A 20997-nucleotide genomic window follows, 5' to 3' on the forward strand; every position below is an offset into this window, starting at 1 on the left:
AAAGTGGCTTTCTAGTGTTTCATCTGAGATAAAATGTTGGCAGTGTTTGGTCAAGCCATTGAATGTATGAGGGTGGACCTTTCTATCTCCTTGGAGGTTGGGGAAGTAGGAGAAAGGGTCATTGCCTGGTTATTCTATCCCCATTAAGTCGTCTTGTTGATCAATGAGTTTCAAAGTTCCTAAAACAGTCCTATCTGTCTAAGAGCAACAAGCAGTTACAGCTGTGATAAGAATGAAGAGAAATTGGGATTTAACTTTGAGTCATTGCACAGTAGCATCCTAACAAGCACTGCTTACCTCCCTCATTCTTCACTTCATCATACAGTCTCTGAAGTTTTAAAACCCAAGTTTGGCATCACTTACTCATTACTTCCTGATTTAGCTCACCATCTTCCCTACTCTTTTCAACATTGGTGGTGTCCTGCACAATGAGCTAAAAATATCAAAGTAAGGATTGCCCTGCCAGGCAAGAGACATTTAGGTTACCTTTCAAGAATAATTTTATATAGAAAGAATTCTTTGGAACATAGGAAAAGGAGTAGGCTATTCAACCCCTTGAACCTATTGCATCATCCATCGGTATCCTAACTCCATCTACTTGCTTTGGCTGCATAATCCCTTACTATCTTTGGCTGGCAAAAATCAATCGATCTCAGCTTTAAAATTATTAATTGAGCTAGCATCTACTTTTTTTTGTGGGTGAGCGTTCCATACTTCTATGACCCTTTGCCTGAAGAAGTGTTTCCTAACTTCTCTTCTGAATGGCCTGGATCTGATTTTGTGGTTATGTCCTCTTGTCCTAGACTCCTTTACCAGTGGAAAAAGTTTCTATTGACCCCATCAGTTCCTTTCAAAATCCTAAAAACCTCAATCAAATACATCTTAACCTATGTTCCAGGGAATACAAACCTATATTCCAGGGAATACAAACCTAGTTTATGTAATCACTCCTCATAACTTAACACTTGAAGCCCTAATAATATTCTGGTGAATCTTTGCTACAGGCCAATATAACCTTTCTAAGATGCAGTGTCCAGAACTGTACACAGCACTCCAGATGTGGTCTAACCAGGCCTTTGTATAGCAGTAGTAAAACTTTTTTCCCTTTATATTCTAGACCTCCAGTTTTAAGGCTAACATTCCATTAGCCTATTGATTTCTTTTTGTATCTGACATTTTAGATGTTTGCTCATGGACCCCTAAATGTCTTTGGACTTCCACTGTTCTTAGCTTTTCGCCATTTCAAAATACTCATCTGTCCATTTTTGGTCCAAAATGGATAACCTCCATTTGCTGCATTGAAATCCATCTGCAATGGTTTTTGCCACTCAGTTAGTCTATCAATGTCTCTTTGTAATTTTATGCTCCCATCTACAGTACTTACTATGCCACCTATCTTGGTGCCATCTGCAAACCTGGATATATGGCTCTCTTTTATATTATCTATGTCATTAATAAATATATTGAATAGTTGAGGCCCCAGCAGAGATCCTGTGGGACACCACTAGTCACTTCCTTCCAATTTGAGTACATTCACAATATTCCTACTCGCGTTTTCTACTGCCTACCAATCTCTTAACCAGGTCAATAATTTGCCTTCAATTCCATGAGCTTTAATTTTAGTTAACAGTCTCTCAAGTGGAGCATTATCAAATGCCTCTGTATTTCAGTCCGTGCTGGGACCACTGTTGTTTGTGATATACATTAATGATTTGGAGGAAAGTATAGGTGGACTGATTAGCAAGTTTGCAGACGACACTAAGATTGGTGGAGTAGCAGATAGTGAAGGGGACTGTCAGAGAATACAGCAGAATATAGATAGATTGGAGAGTTGGGCAGAGAAATGGCAGATGGAGTTCAATCAGGGCAAATGCGAGGTGATGCATTTTGGAAGATCCAATTCAAGAGTGAACTATACAGTAAATGGAAAAGTCCTGGGGAAAATTGATGTCCAGAGAGATTTGGGTGTTCAGGTCCACTGTTCCCTGAAGGTGGCAACGCAGGTAAATAGAGTGGTCAAGAAGGCATACGGCATGCTTTCCTTCATCGGACGGGGCATTGAGTACAAGAGTTGGCAGGTCATGTTACAGTTGTATAGGACTTTGGTTCGGCCACATTTGGAATACTGCGTACAGTTCTGGTCGCCACATTATCAAAAGGATGTGGATGCTTTGGAGAGGGTGCAGAGGAGGTTCACCAGGATGTTGCCTGGTATGGAGGGCGCTAGCTATGAAGAGAGGTTGAGCAGATTAGGATTATTTTCATTAGAAAGACGGAGGTTGAGGGGGGACCTGATTGAGGTGTACAAAATTATGAGAGGTACAGACAGGGTGGATAGCAAGAGGCTTTTTCCCAGAGTGGGGGTTTCAATTACTAGAGGACACGAGTTCAAAGTGAAAGGGGAAAAGTTTAGGGGGGATATGCGTGGAAAGTTCTTTACGCAGAGGGTGGTGGGCACCTGGAACGCATTGCCAGCGGAGGTGGTAGATGCGGGCACGATGGAGTCTTTTAAGATGTATCTAGACAGATACATGAATGGGCAGGAAGAAAAGAGATACAGAACCTTAGAAAATAGGCGACATGTTTAGAGAGAGGATCTGGATCGGCGCAGGCTTGGAGGGCCGAAGGGCCTGTTCCTGTGCTGTAATTATCTTTGTTCTTTGTTCTTTGTATAAACTACCGCCATAGACATTCCCCTGTCTACTATTTTACTTCCTCAAAAAATTAAATTAGGTTCATTAGAAATGACCAACCATTATAAATCCATGTTGGCCCTCTCTAAACAGCTTATATTTCTTTGTGCTCAGTGTCTTTGACCTTAATTGTTTCTCTGCATTCTTGTTACACATTGTACTTTAGACATAATCACATGAAGCACTTCCCATTTTGGACAGTGTATCATTACAGTTCGATGTTGAATTAACAGTGCACACGAAAGTTCTTACTAATATTTTACTGTGAATTATTGATTCTGAGGATCACTGGTTTATGGTAACTGAACAAGTCAGATTTTGTTTTTATTGCATGGGTTTTTGCCAGTGTTTTGTGAAATGCATTCTGCAGTTCTTCTAATTTTATATGAAAACTGAAAACCAGTGTCCTTGCTGATTCGTTAATAAAACAAATGGAAACCATGTTCCCTCGTAGAACAGTGGGTAAACTCAGGCAGTGGGAATAAAGATACCCCAATTACCAAGGATGGCTGCACCTTCCAGTATTTTCTATTTTTATCACTGGAACTTTTTTCAATCCTGGTGCAAGTGGATTCTGGAATCAGGACTACCAGAAACAAGCACGACTCTTCAACCACATTTGTAGGATGAAATTCATCTTTACTGAAGAAAACAAAATAATGCCCTCTAAATTGAAAAGACAGTATTGAAATTGCAGGAAAATGTAGCTTTGAAGTGATCTTGTTAGTGGGTCATTAATTACAAAGAAAAGCAGGCATTCTCCCATTTTTTTCTTATGTAGAATTTCCTCAAGGTATTTTATTGGGAAGATAGGAACAAAGGCCTGATTTCTATTCTTCCACCCTGTGACTGGAGCTTGCACCCATCCCACACTGAGGCAATAGACACAAGTTAAAATTTGAGTGTTTGGGGAATCTGTACCCAGATCCCAAGAGCTAACAGTACGAGATGTACAACTAGTTTCAATTTGGCACCAAGTCTCAAGCCATGAAGAAAAGTAGTTGTTGGGCCAGCAGGTGGTGCTGTTTTGAAAGTGGCAAATCAGCATTGCTGCTAGACCATCAGACAATGCACCTTAAGTTGAATGTTCTTATTTTCCAGCATGCAAATGGCCACACTTTTGGGAGCATATTTACCAAATTAATACTTGTTCACAATTTAACTGCTGACATTGTTTTATAAATGTTTCCACAGGACAGAATCCTCAGAGAAGCCAATCTCATGACTCAATGAATTCTCCAGACCAACGAGATTCCCCATTGCCACGGAGAGGACCATCACCAGCTGAAAATGCAGCAGCACCTCCCAGGAGGGATAAGTTACCACCTTCCTTTCAGTTGCCTGGTCGGCCTCCATATGGTGAAATTCCACATGGAATTCCACCCCCAGGCCTTCTGCCCCCTCCTATGTCACTTGCTCTCAACTCTGGATACGGACCACCACTTCAGGTACAGCCAGGCCCTCTGCCCCCACCAGGTGCATTCTTAGCCCGACCTGGCCCTCCAGGATCTATTGTACCCCCATTGCCACCAGGACTCCCTCCCCACTTAGCAGTGCCCCCCCCAGGTGCTGTTCCACCTGCACCCCACATCAACCCAGCCTTCTTTATACCCCCAAATGCCGGCTTGCCTCCACCAATTGATAACAGAGGACTCCCACCACCGCCAACAGATGCCTATGGCAGACCGTCACCATCTCAGTACAACAGAGAGGAATTCAAACGTGGAAGGTAGGAATTGAACATTGTTAAGGTTTGTCCAGCTGAGCTGCATCATCTTATGTTTGTAGCTACTTTTCTAGCTCAATGGGTAAATGGATATAGCACTGAACTGTATAGATGGAGAAGAATCCCAGGTTTGCGCTCTATTCTATCCTGATTTACTTCATTGCTGCAATTGAGATTGAAGGGAATGACCAGTAAGTGTTCTGATTCCTATCCAGTGACATTTGCTGGGTCGATTGGATGTTGGGTGAGGACAGAATTGGGCTCAGCTGTGGTATAATGTGAGCTTGAGGAGTAAGTTACAAGACTGGCAGTTAATGAGATTTAGATATAACCAGCAGGCCTTACTGTCTGACACAGGGACAGGGCAGGTTAGAATCTAAACAGCATAAATATGTTCCAAATTACATGTGAGCAATGCTACAGGAGATTTGCAAATATATCTTGAGACACGTCCCTCCCCTCCAGGCATCATTGGCTAACTGTGCATGCTGCTTTTAGTTCTCTCTTTACATGCTGCAGTTTACAATTTGTACACAGTGGGTAAAAAGGGCAAAATCTCCAAGGATTATTTGGAATCTGCACCAAAATGAATTAATTGAATTGACATCAATGAGTACTGGAAGTGGAAATCCCACTCTGTTGAAATTAAGACTTTGTCAGACTGCTATTTGCAATTGGCTGCCATTTTCCCCTCTGGTAGTTCATTGAATGTGAAGTGTTTTGAGACATCCAGAGCCATGAAAAGAGGCCGTAAATGCAAGTTCTTTTTGTTTTCACTCTAAAAATATATTCAGGGGCTAATCCTTCTTGTAGAGAAATATTGCAGAAAAATACATTTCGGCACATAGCTGACTGACACAGCCTCACTTTGGATTTGGATTTGTGGAAACTGTAGCAATGGAATAAACTTATTAGAAGTACATAAATAATAGTAACAATATTAGGTTATTGAATATTTGTGGTGCCAAGTGTAATAAAATAAACTGTCCTTTATGGAAAAGAACAAGGAACAATCTAAAGTAAAAAAAATACTAGATTGGAGGAGGGCTGATTTTAATGGAGTGAGAACAGATCTGTCCCAGTTAAACTGGAATCAAAGATCGGCAGGCAAAATTGTAACAGAATAATGGGCTGTCTTTAAAGAGGAGATAGTTCAGGTACAGTTGAGCTATGTTCCCACAAAGGGGAAAGGTAGGGCAAGCAATGCCAGAGCTCCTTGGATGACGAGCGATAGAGAGTAAGATGAAGCAGAAAAAGGGTGCGTATGACAGATGTCAGATTGATAATACAATTGAGAACCAGGCTGAATATTGAAATTTCAGAGGAGGAAGTAAAAAAGGAACTCTGAGACAAAAAGAGAGTATGAGGAAAGACTAACAGCTAACATAAAAGGGAATCCATATGTCTTCTATAGGCATATAAATAGTAAAAGGGTAGTAAGAGGAGAGGTGGGGCCAATTAGGGACCAAAAGGATCTATGCATGGAGGCAAGGGGTATGGCTGAGGTACTAAATGAGTACTTTGCATCTGTCTTTACCAAGGTAGGAGATGCTGCCAAAGTCATAGTGAAAGAGGAGGTAGTTGAAACACTGGATGGCCTAAAATTGATAAAGAGGAGGTATTAGAAAGGCTGGCTGTACATAAAGTTGGTAAATCACTAAGACTGCATCAGATGCATCCAAAGATACTGAGGGAAGTAAGGGAGGAAATTGCAGAGGTACGAGCCATAATCTTCCAATCTCCTTAAATACGGGGGTTGGTGCCAGAAGACTGGAGAATGGCAAATGCTACACCCTTATTCAAAAAAGGCTATAAGAATAAACCCAGCAACTACAGGCCAGTCAGTTTAACCTCGGTGGTGAGAAAGCTTTTAGAAACGAAAGTCTGGAACAAAATTGTAACCTGGGCAAATGTGGATTAAGGGACGCCAGCATGGATTTGTTAAAGGTAAATCATGTTTAACTAACTTGATTGAGTTTTTTGATGAGGTGACAGAGATGGTTGATGAGGGTAACATGGTTGATATGGGGTATATGGACTTCCAAAAAGAGTTTGATAAACTGCCACATAATAGACTTGCCACCAAAGTTGAAGCCCATGAAATAAAGGGGACAGTGGCAACATGAATACAAAGTTGGCTGAGTGACAGGAAAGAGAATAGTGGTGAATGGCTGTTTTTCAGACTGGAGGAAGGAATACAGTGGGGTTACCTAGGGTCAATACTAGGACCACTGCTTTTCTTGATATATATTAGTGACCTAGACATGGGTGTGCAAAGCACAATTTTAAATTTGCAGATGCCACAAAACTTGGAAGTACTGTGAACTGTGAGGGGGATAGTGATAGACTTCAAGAGGACATAGACAGGCTGGTGGAATGGGCAGACGTGTTGCAGATGAAATTAAATGCAGAGAAGTGCGGTGGTATATTTTGTTAGGAAGGACTAGGAGACACAATATAAAATGAAAGGTACATACAATTCCTAATGGGGGTGCAGATCAGAGAGACCTGGGAGTATATGTGCACAAATTGGTGGCAGGGCAGGTTAAGAAAGTGGTTAAAAAGGCATACGGGATCCTGGGCTCTATAAATAGAGGCATAGAGTACAAAAGCAAGGAAGTTATGATGAACCTTTATAAAACTCTGGTTCAACCTCAACTGGAATATTGTAACTGGACAGCGCACTTTTGGAAGGATGTGAAGTCTTTAGAGAGTGCAGGAAGATTCACAAGAATGGTTTCAGGGATGAGGGACTTCAGTTATGTGGATAGATTAGAAAAGCTGGGGTTGTTCTCCTTAGAGAACGGCGGCGCAGTGGCTAGCACTGCAGCCTCACAGCTCCAGCGACCCGGGTACGGTTCTGGGTACTGCCTGTGCGGAGTTTGCAAGTTCTCCTTGTGACCGCGTGGGTTTCCTCCGGGTACTCCGGTTTCCTCCCACATGCTAAAGACTTGTGGGTTGATAGGTAAATTGGCCATTGTAAAAATTGCCCCTAGTGTAGTTAGGTGGTAGGAGAATTGAGGGAAGGTGGGGATGTGAGAGGGGAAAAATGGGATTAATGTAGGATTGGTGTAAATGGATGATTGATGGTCGGCACAGACTCGGTGGGCAGAAGGGCCTGTTTCGGTGCTGTATCTCTCTATGACTGTGACTCTAAGAAATTTGATAGAGGTGTTCAAAATCTTGAGGGGTCTGGACAGGGTGGATAGAGAGAATCTGTTCTCAATGGAGGAAGGGTCAAGAAACAGAGAACATAGATCTAAAGTGATTGCCAAAAGAACTAACGGTGACATGAGGAAAAACTTTTTTTATGCAGCGAGTGGTTAGGATCTGGAATGCCCTGCCTGAGAGTATGGTGGAGGCAGATAGAATCAGGGCTTTCAAAAGGGAATCAGATAAGCACCTGAAGGGAAAAAATTTGCAGGCCTATGGGGAAAGGGCTTGGGAGTGGGCCTAGCTGAGTTGATCTTGCAGAGAGCCGGCCTAGATGAGACGAGCCGAATGGCCTCCTTCTGTGCTGTAACCATTCTATGATTATTTCAAATCTGTGCCCCTTATTTCAGGTTTGCCGGTTGAGAGATAGGTAACTGAACACAGTAGAGTTGGTTTGCCAGCATTTACACATAAAATTTCTTATTTCTGATGGAATGAAATATCTATACAGGACACTGAAAATAAGATTACCACCTGTAACTACAAGATTCTCTTACAGTGAGGTGCAAAAAATTGTGGGTGATTGGGAATGAATGATTATAGCAAAAATCAGTTGATAAATTTATTGCTTAAAACTACAGGAATGAAGCCATTAATATTTTTAATATCTATCTAATATCTAGCAGATTTCTCATTTGCTTGTGTAATTCACAGGATGCACTGTTTAATATTGACAGGAAAATTAAACCATTTTATGTGCGATGTAATGCTCTGTTATTAAGGGTAATCCATAGATAATTTGGCATGTCCCTTTAAGGTCACATGGTCTTATTGCTGGAAGTCGACACATGCTGAGGTCATATTTGTTCTTGGACACATTTTGAAGTCAGTTAAAGACCATTTTTGTCACTAGAGTTTATCTGAAACCAGCAAGAAATCAGTGCCTTTCTTTCTCTTTTGTACTTTTGTTAAGGGTGATACAGTAATATTCATGTGATGCTCAGAGTGGAAGGGACATGTCTCAAGATATATTAACTAATCTCCTGTGGCATTGCTCACATGTAATCTGGGATTTGGTGCATATTTGTGATCGTTTAGATACTAACCTGCCCCGTCCCTATGTAAAAATGGTCTAAATAGGCATCTCATGGTTAATTAGTGTGAGGCTAGTTGATGATGACATTGGAAATTTCTCTAGATTATCAGTTGTTTGGCTTCTCTGTTTGGGGAGAGGTAAGGTTCTCTCAGGATCAGAAAAATCAGCATGAAATAATGGGTATTCTTTCTCTTTGTGTCCACGGTTTTGGTTCAGTTGTTATTTCTGGTACTTCATACAAAGTGTGATGTCTGAAGTGTGACAGACAAACAGGACAACGAATTGTGGAATTTTGCAGTGCGGTAGGTCTTTCGCCCAGAAAGCTCTGTGCTGCAGGATGGAGTGATGAGTCTCAGGCCTGAGCCTGCAATTCTTGCACACTGTAAGCTCCTAATTTTAGTCATACCACTTTGGAGTGTAAATGTTCTGCAAGGAGTGAATAAAACAACAGCACCAATAAATCTATCAAATATTTTAATCCAATGCTTTTGTTTGCTGTAAGCAGGCTGGGATAATCTTCCCTCTTAATAGAATTTCTTTGTTTTCTTTTGGTGGAAAGCAAGAATAGAGTCATTTACGGCACAGAAGGAGGCCATTCAGCCCATTGAGTTTATGCCGGCTTTCCACAGAGCTATGCAGTCAGTCCCACTTCCCAGCTCGATCCCCATAGCCCTGTAAGTCTATTTCTCTCAGGTGGCCATCCAACTTCCTCTTGAAGTTATTGAACGTCTTCGCTTCCACCATCCTTGTGGGCAGCAAGTCCCAGGTCATTACCACCCGCTACTTAAAAAAGTGTTTCCTGCTATTCCCATAAGAGAGGGATCAGCTTTGATATCAGCTGGGTAACACCCCACAGCCAGCCAGACAAGCTATGAATGGAGACCCATAGACTCATAGAGCATCAGGGCTGCCAAGTGATTATCTTATACACTGAAGAAGTGGGCCACTAGCCCATCGATGACTTAGAATTTATTTTCTGCCCCTATAACAGTCAAATGTTCTGAGTTATCAGGTTGTGGATGTGACATTTGTGCAGCATGATGTCTGAGCTGATTGCCAACTGCTTTGTTTTGATTTATATGTCAACAATGAGATGTCTTGTCCTTTCCTTGCAGAGATCCTGACCCCAGTAGTCCTCCTCTGAGTGAGGCAGAGTTTGAAGAGATGATGAACAAGAACCGAGCAATCTCTAGTAGTGCCATCTCCAAAGCTGTGGCTGGAGCCAGCACAGGTTAGTGTTTCAGCAGGTGCAGGTCTTTCTGCCCAATTCCTATGCACAGAATAACTTGATAGCTACAAAACTGTACTCATCTATGAGGAGTTCAGAGTAGAAGTATCAATAAAACCTCCCAATTTCCCTGTGCTCTCACCCTGCCTGCCACAGGTGGCGATCCATGCAGGGATGTGGTTCCTTGGGTATATTGTAAAACTCCATTCGGGGTCATTGTGATGAGCCTTGATTTCAACACTGTGAGGATGTAAAGAGGAGGCAGTGTGTGTATGATGATGTATCTGGAGCTTAGGAGGAACAAGAAAGGAAGGTTTGGTGGAATAACACTGATGAAAGCTGCCCAATATGTGCCAGCAAAATACCCACGCTTAATGAGGTCCTATATGTAGCATTCTGCAGGCAAGTTCCATGTGCAGTGTAAATGAGGACATGGTTATGTTTTGTCAGTTTGTGAATAAGCCCAGTTGGAACAACAAAGCACCAAAAACTTGTTTCAGCCTCTGAAAGAAAGTGGGTTGGTTAAGATAGAGATGTCCAAGCCTTTGACTTTATGGACCATGTAGGCGTGTACCATTGAGCTTTGAGGACACAACAATGCACATTTGTATAGTGACTTTATGATAGGAAAATGTCCCAGGGCACTTCACAGCGGCGTAACTTAAAAGAGTCAAAGAAGGAGAAATTAGGAGAGATGACCAAAAACTTGATCAAAGAGTTGGTTTTTTTTAGTTGGGTCTTAAGGAGAAGAGGCAGAAGGGTTTAGACAGAGTATTCGCGAGTCTAAGCAGCTGAAGGCCAATGACGCAGTGAAGGAAGATGCAAAAGACCCTGAGCCAAAGGAATGGACACTTTGGGGTGGATGCACATTGTAGGGCTGGAGGATGTTAAGGAGATAGGGAGGGTGAGGCATGGAGGGATTTAACAACAAGGATGGGAATTTTGAATTAGAGGTGCTGAGAGACCAGGATCCAATGTAAGTAAGTTGGGACAGGGTAATGGTGGTAGAATATTTACAGTAGAATTTTGGATCAGCTGAAGATTATATAAGGTTGAATAAGGGAGGCCAGCTAGGAGAATGTTGAATCAGGAGGTGATAAAGGCATGAATGAGGGTTGTAGCAGATGGGATGAGTTAAGAGGTAGAAGTAGACGGTCTTTGTGTTGGAGAGGATATGGGATAAAAGGTTCAGCTCAGCTTTGAACTGTGTGCAAGGCTGTGAACAGTCTGGTTCTGCCTGAGATGGTGACTAGGGAGGGGATTGCAGTTGATGGTGAGGTTACAGAATTTGTAGCAGGGGGCTGAAAACGATGGTTTCAGTTTTCCCAGTGTCTAGCTGAACAAAATTATGGCTCATCCAAGGCTGAATGTTGGACAAGTAGCCTAACAGCGCAGAGGAGGGGTTGTGAAGGTGGTGGAGGGGTAGAACTAGGTACCAGCAGTGTATAGGTGCAAGTTGACCCCATGTCTATGGATAATTTAACTGAGAGGCAGCATGTAGATGAGGAAGAGGAGGTGGCTAAGGACTAGTCATTGGGGAACTCCCTGGGTGACGGTGCAGAGGCTGCTGTGCCTGTTAATAGGTAGGTAGGGCGGAACCAGGTGAAGGTAGTCCCACCGAGCTGGACAGTAGAGAGGCATTGAATGAGGACGGTCTGTGTTCTAATTAATTTGCATATTTCTCTAGTTAACTACAGACCTTGACTTTCTGGTTTATGATTTGACCACCAATGAGGCAACAATACTAAGAATAATCCTTTCAAACTTGCAGAACCACAACGTTTAAATGGAATGAATAGGGAAATAAAATATAAGCACAAATAGGACTGACCTATCTGGGCTTTATGAATGTACTTCCAGGGCTCATAATCCCTTAATACTATTCACTAACAAAGTCTATCAATCTCAGTTTTAAAATTAACAATTGAACTAGCATCAATTGACGTTTGTGGAAGAATGTTCCAAACTTCTACCACTCTTGGTGTGAAGAAGCATTTCCTAATATCACTCCTGAAAGACGACTGTAATTTTTTGACTATGCCTCTTTGTCCTAGATTCCCCAACTAGCAGAAATAGTTTCTGTTCCCCTTAATATCTTGAAATCTTCGATCAGATTATCCCTTAACCTTCTAGATTTTTTTCTGGACAAGAATAGTAGGAATCTTCGTGCCCATATCGGTGCCATCACACAAGAATAATGATCTGCCCACATCCACTTGTTAATACCACATCTGGCCCACAGACTGCAACCAGGATAATGCTTTTGATGCAGCAATTAGTGCATTGGTGTAGAGTTTTGAAGTGGAATCAGATTTTCAATATTTGTATTATACAGGTGACTATGGGAATGCGATCGAGACGTTGCTTACAGCCATTGCCCTGATTAGACAGTCGAAAGTCGCTGCAGATGACCGCTGCAAGGTTCTGGTCAGCTCCCTGCAGGACTGCCTCCACGGGATTGAGTCCAAGTCATATGGGTCAGGATCCAGGTAAGCAGATAATAAGCATCACCTCTGTTGTCTTAGTTTAAACTGCTATAACTTGTGGAAAGCATACGTCAAGCGACAAGACCATCGGGCTCCACACATTTCACAATTGAATAACTTGCTAACATTCATTGCTTACTTTTAAACATGAAGGACTGCTTGGTTGAGGTACTAGAGGGACATGGGTGCCATGATATTGTATCACAGCAACAGTCACTGCCTTCTGGAAAGGAATGGAAAAAGGAGGAAATGAAAAATGTTTTATCTGTGAGGGGGGGAGCACATTACAACAAAAGGATACATCACTTCGTATAATATAGTATTTTTACAGCAAAGAAACAGGCCATTTGGCCCAACAGGTCCATGCTGGTGTTTATGTACCACGGGTCTCCTCCCACCCTTCTTCATTTAACCGTATCAACATATCCTTCTATTTCTCCCTCCCTCACAGGTTTATCTAGCTGCTTCTTAAATCTGTGCTAGTCGCCTCAACTACTCCTTGTGGTAGCAAGTTCCACATTCTAATAGCTCTCTAGATAAAAAGTTTCTCCTGAATTCCCTATTGGATTTATTAGTGACTGTCTTATATTTATGGCCCCTAGTTGTGGTCTCAGCAAGTGGAAACACTTTCTCTATGTCTACTTTATCAAACCCTCTCATAATCTTAAATGATAATCATAATTACGTCACCTGTCAGTCGTCTTTTTCCGAAAGAAAAGAACTCCAGCCTGTTGAATCTTACCTGATATGTATAACCTCTCAGTTCTGTATCATTCTAGTAAATCTTTTTTGCATTTACTCCAGTGCCTGTATATCCTTTTTAAAATATGGACACTTCATATTTATAATTTGTTCACAATACTGAAGTGTGGTCTTACCAATCTTCTTCTATAGAAGTTTAACATAACTTCTCTGCTTTTCAATTCTATCCCTCTAGAAATGAGTCCTACTGGTTTGTTTGCTTTTTTTCTAAATGGCCTCATGAACCTGCACTGCTACTTCTAGTGAATTTTAATATCTGTACTCCCAGATCCCTCTGTCTCTTTCCCCTATTTGGACACTTATTTTCAAAATAGTATGTGCTCTCCTTATTCTTCCTACCAAATTGTACAACTTTACATTTATCTATATTGAAGTTCATTTACCGATTGCACACCCATTCTGCGTGCTTATTAATGTCTTCCTGTATTTTGTCCTAGTCCTCTTCTGTACTAAATACACCCCCTAATTTGATGTCGTCCACAAATGTTAAAATTGTACATCCAACCCTAAGTCTGAATAATTTATGTAAATGTTGCATGACAGTGGTCCCAGCATTTATTGTTGTGGAACACTATGTTCCAACTTTTGCCCGTCTGAGTAACTACCTTTAACTCTTATCCTCTCTTTTTTCTGTTTTATATCCAGCTTGCTATCCCTTTCTGCTACTTGTCCCCTGAATCCACATGTTGTGACCTTAGTTGTGAGTCTTACTGTGCAGTACCTTATCAAAGGCCTTTTAGAAATCCAAATATATTACACCTCCTACATTACCTTTGTCTATCCTTTCTGTTGCCAGCTCAAAAGAATTCAATAATATTGGTCAAGCATGACTTTCCCTTTGAAATCTGTGCTGATTATTCTTTATATTTTCAGTTTCTAGATATTTTTCTGTTACATCTTTCAGTAAGGATTTTATTATCTTTGCTACCACTGACATTGAGTTAATTGGTCTATGTTCCCTGGAATTGCTCTATCTTCCTTTTTAAATATAGGAATTATAATATCTGTCTGTCGGTCCTCTGGCATTCTGTTTTCTAATAATTTTTTTAAAGATATGTGACAGTTCCTCTGCTATCTCTTCCCTAACTTGTTTTAATGTGAACGGATGTAATCCATCTGGATCAGGAGATTTATCCTCTCTAAATTTGATTACTTTATCAATTATCTCCCCTCACCCCCCCCCCCCCCCACCACCCCCTTCCCCCTCCCCCCCCCCCTTTCCATCTTAAATGTCTTTATATATTTTTTGATCATGCTGGAAAGTGCAATTGCAGGAGTAAGGAAGTCTTGCTGCAATTGTACAGGGCTTTGGTGAGATCACACCTGGAGTACACAGTTTGATATACTTGCCTTAGACAGGGTGCACTGAAGGTTCACTGGATTGATTCCTCGGATGAAAGGGTTGTCCTATGAGGAGAGATTGAGTAGAATGGGCTTAAGCTGTTTGGAGTTTAGAAGAAGGAGACGTGAGACATATAAGATTCTGAGAGGGTTTGACAGGATGGATGCTAAGAAGTTGTTTCCCCTGGTTGGAGGCTGTAGAACTAGGGGCCATAGTCTTGGGATAAAGAGATGGCCATTTTGAACAGAGATGACGAGAAATTTCTTCACTTAAAGGGTTAGGTATCTTTGGAATTCTCTATCCCAAAGGGCTGTGGATGCACAATCATTGAGTATATTCGAAGCTGAGATCAATAGATTTTTGGACTCTAAGGGAATCAAGGCATCAGGCAGGTGAGTGAAGTTGAGGTTAATGATCCAGGCATGATCATAATAAATGGCGGAGCAGGCTCGAAGGGCCAGATGGTCTACTCCAGCTCTTATTTCTTATGTTTTTATGTTTTTCTAATGTCTTGCTCACCATGTTGGTCTCCCTGGTAAATACTGAGGCAAAATAATTATTTAATATTTGTCCTTTAAGTGATTAGCACACTATTACTAAAAGTACATCCAAACGTGCATCCTGAATGGAAGCTGCTGAAATGATTGGCTTGATTGTATTTCTATTTACAGAAAGAGAGATCGATCGCGAGACCGAGAGTACAGCCGCTCCCACGACAGGAGCCGTAGACACAGGGAGCGCTCTCATAGTGAGGATCGACATGAAGATTATTATCGTGAGAGAAGCAGAGAACGGGACCGGCATAGAGACCGGGACCGCGACAAAGAAAGAGATCGGGAGAGAGAGTATAGGCATCGCTAAGGTATGCTTGGAAAACTTGCTTGTTAAAAAACAGAATTATTGCCGTATTACATTTCACTGTCTTAAAATACTTCCCACAATGAATTCTACATGAAATGTAGGGACTCTTGGAGCTGAATGGGCCCTGCCAGGGTGGGCGGGCACTAAAAATAGTGCCGCCAACCAGCGTACTGGTTCCCTAGCACCATCATGTTCCCGGCCATTTTCCCGGAGGCAGGATGGGATTGGGGTGGGGGCAGCAGGGTTACCCACCCGCAAACGACAGGTAACCAATTCACCTTGTTAAAGGTCAGAAACCAATTGCAGTTTTCCAGTTGGCCTCCAGGTCCCCAGAGGCGTTGGGGGACAGTGCAGCTGCCTGAGGTGGCCTCCTGGCAGCACACCGAAGGGTCCAAAGCTCCAGGCAGGTTTAGAGGCAGTCTCTGCCTGCTTTGGGGGCATCTGCAGCCACAGGCTTCCCTGTAGAGTTTCTCTTTCCTCCCCCCCACCCCCCCAAACTTTGGAGAGAGCGCACCTCCACTTAACTGCCATGGCATCCTGCTGCTACTTTCAAGCTGAAGGCCCTCCTATTGCCCATTAGTTGGCCAATTTGGGGAAAATCACAGGTGCGTGACTGTTACCCACACAGTGCGGGCTCTGACCCCCATTTGAGCCTAACGGCAAGGTCCTGAAGCCCGCAGGGAAAATCCTGCCTTGTTACTTGGGCAAATAAAGCAACTACTCTATCCAGCAGTATCCCATAAACGGCAATGAAGATGGTGTTGCTTGAGTGTGAAATTTTGGCCAATTCCTGTCTTCAAAGAGCTACATGGAATCTTGAACGTCTGCTCCAACGGGTGGATGGAAATTTGGTCTGATGCCAATTCTGAAGAATGTACCTTTGAAATTGCAATGCTGCCTCCATTCTACATGGAATACGATCCTGGATTATAAACTCAAACCCTTTGGATAAAGATGAGGTGTCCTTCCATTGTTAGATTCAATTACTGCTGTTCACTACATTAATTTTCTACAAGAAATTATTTAAAATTTAGGCCAGTTAGACCCTGTACTAGGAAGTACGGGTGTAAAGCGACGATTGTAAAGGAAGTGCCTATGTTTGCACAGGGTAAGTGTAGGACTATGAAACTGCGAGCTTGAAATAACAGTAACTGGGAGAAGTTAGTAGAATGAATCGTCATAAAAATGACTCTCAGAACATTTGAAAATTAAATGACAGTTTGTATTTTGCTGTTTGCAGCAACATGAACACCGCAGTTGACCTCTCTGACCTACACATTGGGGAGCAGAAAAATCAACCTGTTTTCCTGTTCCTTGTCACAATTCAATGACCCCTGCTGGAAAGTGCAAATGCTTGGACATCTAGTGAGGTCAGATTGTGATGCCCCTACCTCCCCCAATTAAAAAGCGCCTGACATTAACTGCCTGGGCTTACACTTATAGAATGATCAATTGGGCAAGATACCAGTGGTACCAATGCCTGTGAAACTATATTCCAACAAGAGTCAGTGCCTTCAGAAGAGGAGAAGTTTGGAGGGGAGGGGAATAAAATATCATTCTGACTGTGTAGGGCGAGAGTGGATATAAATATGGTAGATATCACTGCTTGAGCCCTTATGCCTAAAGCTCCTAGCTGGTTAAATTAATGTCTCTTATTCTTTCTCTTCCTCTCTCTCTCCCCCCCCCCCCCCCCCCCCCACCCCCCCCTTAATCTGCAGAGAACAGTTTTCACCTTTGTACAGATCCTGGATCAGGAGAAAAATTTAAAAAGATAAATCAGGAAGACATTTTGAAATGAGTGAAGAAAGGAGCTGCATTCTTGGGAGAGGTGTGTGCACACCATGGGCTGTAGAAAGTGAAGCGTTAGTACACACAGAGCTGCAACTTGAAGAATTTCTCCAGTTGGGAGTGGCGTTCTGGAACACAAACCTGCTATTATGTCGAACAACTTGTTTTGTTCAACAATTATATATTAAACATTTTTTTTTTACTTTCTCAGTTTCTTTAAAAGTTGCTGGCTGGGAAGATCTTTTTACTATGAGGTGCAGATGACTGGGAGGGAGTCTTCAGTAGGAGGCCACATGTTTGCCTGGTTGCAGTAATTATCCATGCCAGTCTTTTCATTGCCCACTGAGGGCACTCAGCCTGAGCCCTAACATGTAAAACCTTTAAGGGGTAAAATGTCATCAGTAGGGTGCATCATCTTGAATAAGATCCTGTAACTAACAATACCTGTTTTGTTTTCTATGGATAACATTGGAACATTTCCTCTGGCCACTCACTGTTCCGAGCTAAGTTCTAAGTGAAGAAATTTATGATTTCACTGGAAATAGCAATCAAGGGAAATCTTCCCACTACATGTTTTAACACTTTCCATGTTGCAAATGTACAAGTGGATAGTGACCATTATCACACTGTCATGGCGTAAATGCTTTTTTAATTCTTTTGTATTTGGGTGAAAGCAGGGTGCAGGAAAAATAAATTTTTGCATCTATGTGCCACGACCTGCAAATGGTTAGGTGCAGCCTGATGAAGACTTTCTTTTTTTCTACGTGTGTAGAGCAGTTGCGGTGTTGTCCAGATCCCTCTGTGTGCATCGTAATGTCAGCTTGGATCACATCCAAGCAGCAGAATGCATTTTTCGTTGTGATGCTAGAATTGCAAAAGTATTTTAGTTGTAAATTTAAAATAGAAAAATGAAGTTTTTTTAATATCTTTTACGAGATAATACACGTTTTGTAGTCAAAACAGTGCAAGAGAGAGACCCCTACAACTACTTGTGCCAGCTGCAAAATCTCTCATTTGTTGAGCTTTTTAAAAAAAAATTGAAGTACTATCTTAGATTTGTTAGAGTAACAGAAATGTGCTTTACATCCCTCCCCGCTGGACAGTTTTCCCCAATGTGTGACTTCCTTGGTTCTCAGAATACACTGCAAACTCACTTAGCTGAGCCCAGTGCTGCTCCACATCACTGCTACATTAAAGAAAAACTCACTGGATGTACCATTTTTAAATAAATATTAGCAAAGAGCCATGTTTACAATGATTAGCTTAACTGGTTTGGAGTGTGGGAATAAATTAAGAATTACTGGGAACCTGTTGACAACAATGTTGGGGAGTAGATAATTCAGTAGACAAGCCAAATCCCGCGTCCCTGAAAAAAAGTATCAAAATAAATTGAGACTTTGTTTAGTCTCCAGAACCTCCACATTATTAACCGTATTGCAACAACACTGGCTGCAGTTTTGCCACTGTTGGGTGATGAGAAATGTTAAAGGATTAACATTAAGCCACCAAAATCCTTTTGTTTGTACAGCAAATCTGGTACTTGTCACTAGATGTCCCTAGTGCACTCTGAATCCAATATACCATAGAAATAGTGAATGTTAGTGACATCTGGTGATGGGAAATGAGTACTGCAGCCTTCAACATTTGTTTGCTCCTGGCTCTTCTAATCCCAAGACTACTGGTTGTTTTGAATTGTGTGCAGGTGTTGCCTGCACATGCCCAGCTTCAGAGTGACGTGCTTTTCAGCAGCTGTAAGTACAAGTGGGCTAAAAGACTAAAGAGCATATTGCGCAATAATGGCTTTAATGGTGACACAATCGAGGAGGTTAGTGATGGTCATTTTGACTAGAATCTGAGTTTTATTTAGGTACTTGAATGGACGTTGCTACATGGGAACGCATACAGTGCAGACCATGAAGGATTTGTAAAGAGCAATTGAGACTAACTGAGTTCTGCGTAAAAGTTACCGGCTAATCAAGGCATTCACTTCAAACCCCACCTTGATGACGTTGTGTTACACATGTGGGATCAATGGTGAGAATCTCTGAAGTTTGGCAGCGAGCTCTGCAGCTCGATTTTCTTTCAGTCCCTGAAGCAGGCTAGACCTCTCTTTCAAGTTTTTGATTTAAATCTTTTAGTGCTTTTCATTTTGAAGAGTTAGAAAAGGGAATACCGTAACTTGTAGGACTTACAGCTGGGTTGGCACCTGCTGGCTTGGTGCTACTACAGTTGGTGCCAACACCTCTGGGCGAAGTAGGGGATGGGGGGGCGGAAACAGGAAAAATGATGGATGAGCTTTAGCATTCCATGCAGAATTTGAATCTTTCTTCACTTGTGGCAGTTTTCTGTTTTTTTAAAATGGAAAAAAGTATTTTTTTTTAGTTGTACCAATTTATGGGGGAAAAGGAAGATTTGTCGGTGACTTTGTATTGTGCTTGTGCGTTTACTGTGAAATAAAAAAAACTGTTGTGTTTTTTGTAGCTTGTTACTATGTATATTTTAGTGACACAAAATACGCTCCAATGCATTAAAATGTAGATTCCTGATGCCTTGCTGTCTTTTTTTAAGAACCCCATATATAGAGGAATGGCTTACAGTTGAGAAACATTTCTTCTCCCAGAGGGTCATTAATCTTTGGAATTCTCTGCCCCAGAGAGCAATGGAGGCTGGGTCATTGAATATATTCAAGGCTGAGCTAGACAGTTTTTTAATCTACAAGAGAGGAAAGTGGAGTTAAGGCCACAATCAGATCAGCCATGATCTTATTGAATCATGAAGTAGGCTCGAGGGGCCAAATGGCCTACTCCTGCTCCGATTTCTTATGTTCTTATTTGTAGAACATGAAGTAATGCATTGGATTGAAGTCTTGGGGAGTCCAAGACTGGCACATTGCCTTGCATTTTTGAGCTATGTGCTCTGTTTTACTGCACAGTGTGTTCATAAACCTAATCCTTACTAAAGCTAGGCACCTCAATAGCCCAGTGGATTGTAAACACTTTTTAAATCTCTCAACCTGGCCTGGAGAAGAACAGATAGAAATGGTTGCAAATCAGGAGGTAATGGAGATATGACATGGACTAACCAGATTTAAGATTTGTTCAACCAAGACATTACAATTTAAAAAGGGGTGATAGGAAGAGATAATTAATGTGAGAGCTGAGTGAGGAAGCATGGGGAGTTGTTGGGCTTTGGAAATCCATGTAAAAATAGATTAGGCTTTGGATACAATTACAGGAAATGGATTACTAGTAAAATTTGGATTGTCCAAGCAAAAATGTACATCAGCCTATATTCATTTGTTTGTCAAACTTTAGATTGCGGGAGGCAAAGTTCTCTGCTATTGCCCTGGAAGTATAACAATTGGCACTTATTTGATAACTGCATCGAGCATAAAGCTTTCCAGGTGATATGTAAGGAATTGATTGATAAGCAGTGTTCATGTAATTGGAGCCTTATGTTGCATAGTTCTCGACTTGTGACAAGGCACAAAGTGGTTTATATTCTGTATCCAGTGTACTATACTGATCAATTAATATTAAATGAGGATAGTAGAATTTGGGTCAAAGTAACAAGTGTTCATTGACAGGGGTCTTATCTCTAAGGCATCTACATTAACACTGAGCAACTCATAACATCACATCCTTTGATGATCCTTAAGGTCTATATACATAATCTACCCAGCATCAGCTTATGCATATTATACTACATTTCCCCCCCAAGTCTCTGACTTCATTCATCAGGTCTGTAATACTGTGAGATTCTCAAGACTCTGCCATCGCGTGTTCTTCTTTCACTCGTTTGGGGTATTGGATCTTTCAGTTCTTCCTCCTCACTTTCCTGTAGGTGAGTGGATCTACTGGAT

At 41.7% G+C, this 20997-nt stretch overlaps 1 protein-coding gene across 1 annotated transcript in view; it reads left to right on the forward strand.

The window, feature by feature from the left end:
- LOC137377014 (cleavage and polyadenylation specificity factor subunit 6-like) overlaps window positions 1-19681 on the forward strand; it is a 129049-nt gene extending 109368 nt beyond the window's left edge. The window contains exons 5-9 of the mRNA XM_068046137.1: window positions 3888-4422; window positions 9784-9899; window positions 12232-12385; window positions 15158-15348; window positions 17066-19681. Coding sequence (XP_067902238.1) covers window positions 3888-4422; window positions 9784-9899; window positions 12232-12385; window positions 15158-15347 — 995 coding nt within the window. The 3' untranslated portion in view covers window position 15348; window positions 17066-19681. The remainder of the gene's footprint in view (window positions 1-3887; window positions 4423-9783; window positions 9900-12231; window positions 12386-15157; window positions 15349-17065) is intronic.
- The last annotated feature ends 1316 nt before the right edge of the window (window positions 19682-20997 follow it).

The sequence above is a fragment of the Heterodontus francisci genome, chromosome 14 (assembly GCF_036365525.1).
Source record: "Heterodontus francisci isolate sHetFra1 chromosome 14, sHetFra1.hap1, whole genome shotgun sequence".
Lineage (NCBI taxonomy): Eukaryota > Metazoa > Chordata > Chondrichthyes > Heterodontiformes > Heterodontidae > Heterodontus > Heterodontus francisci.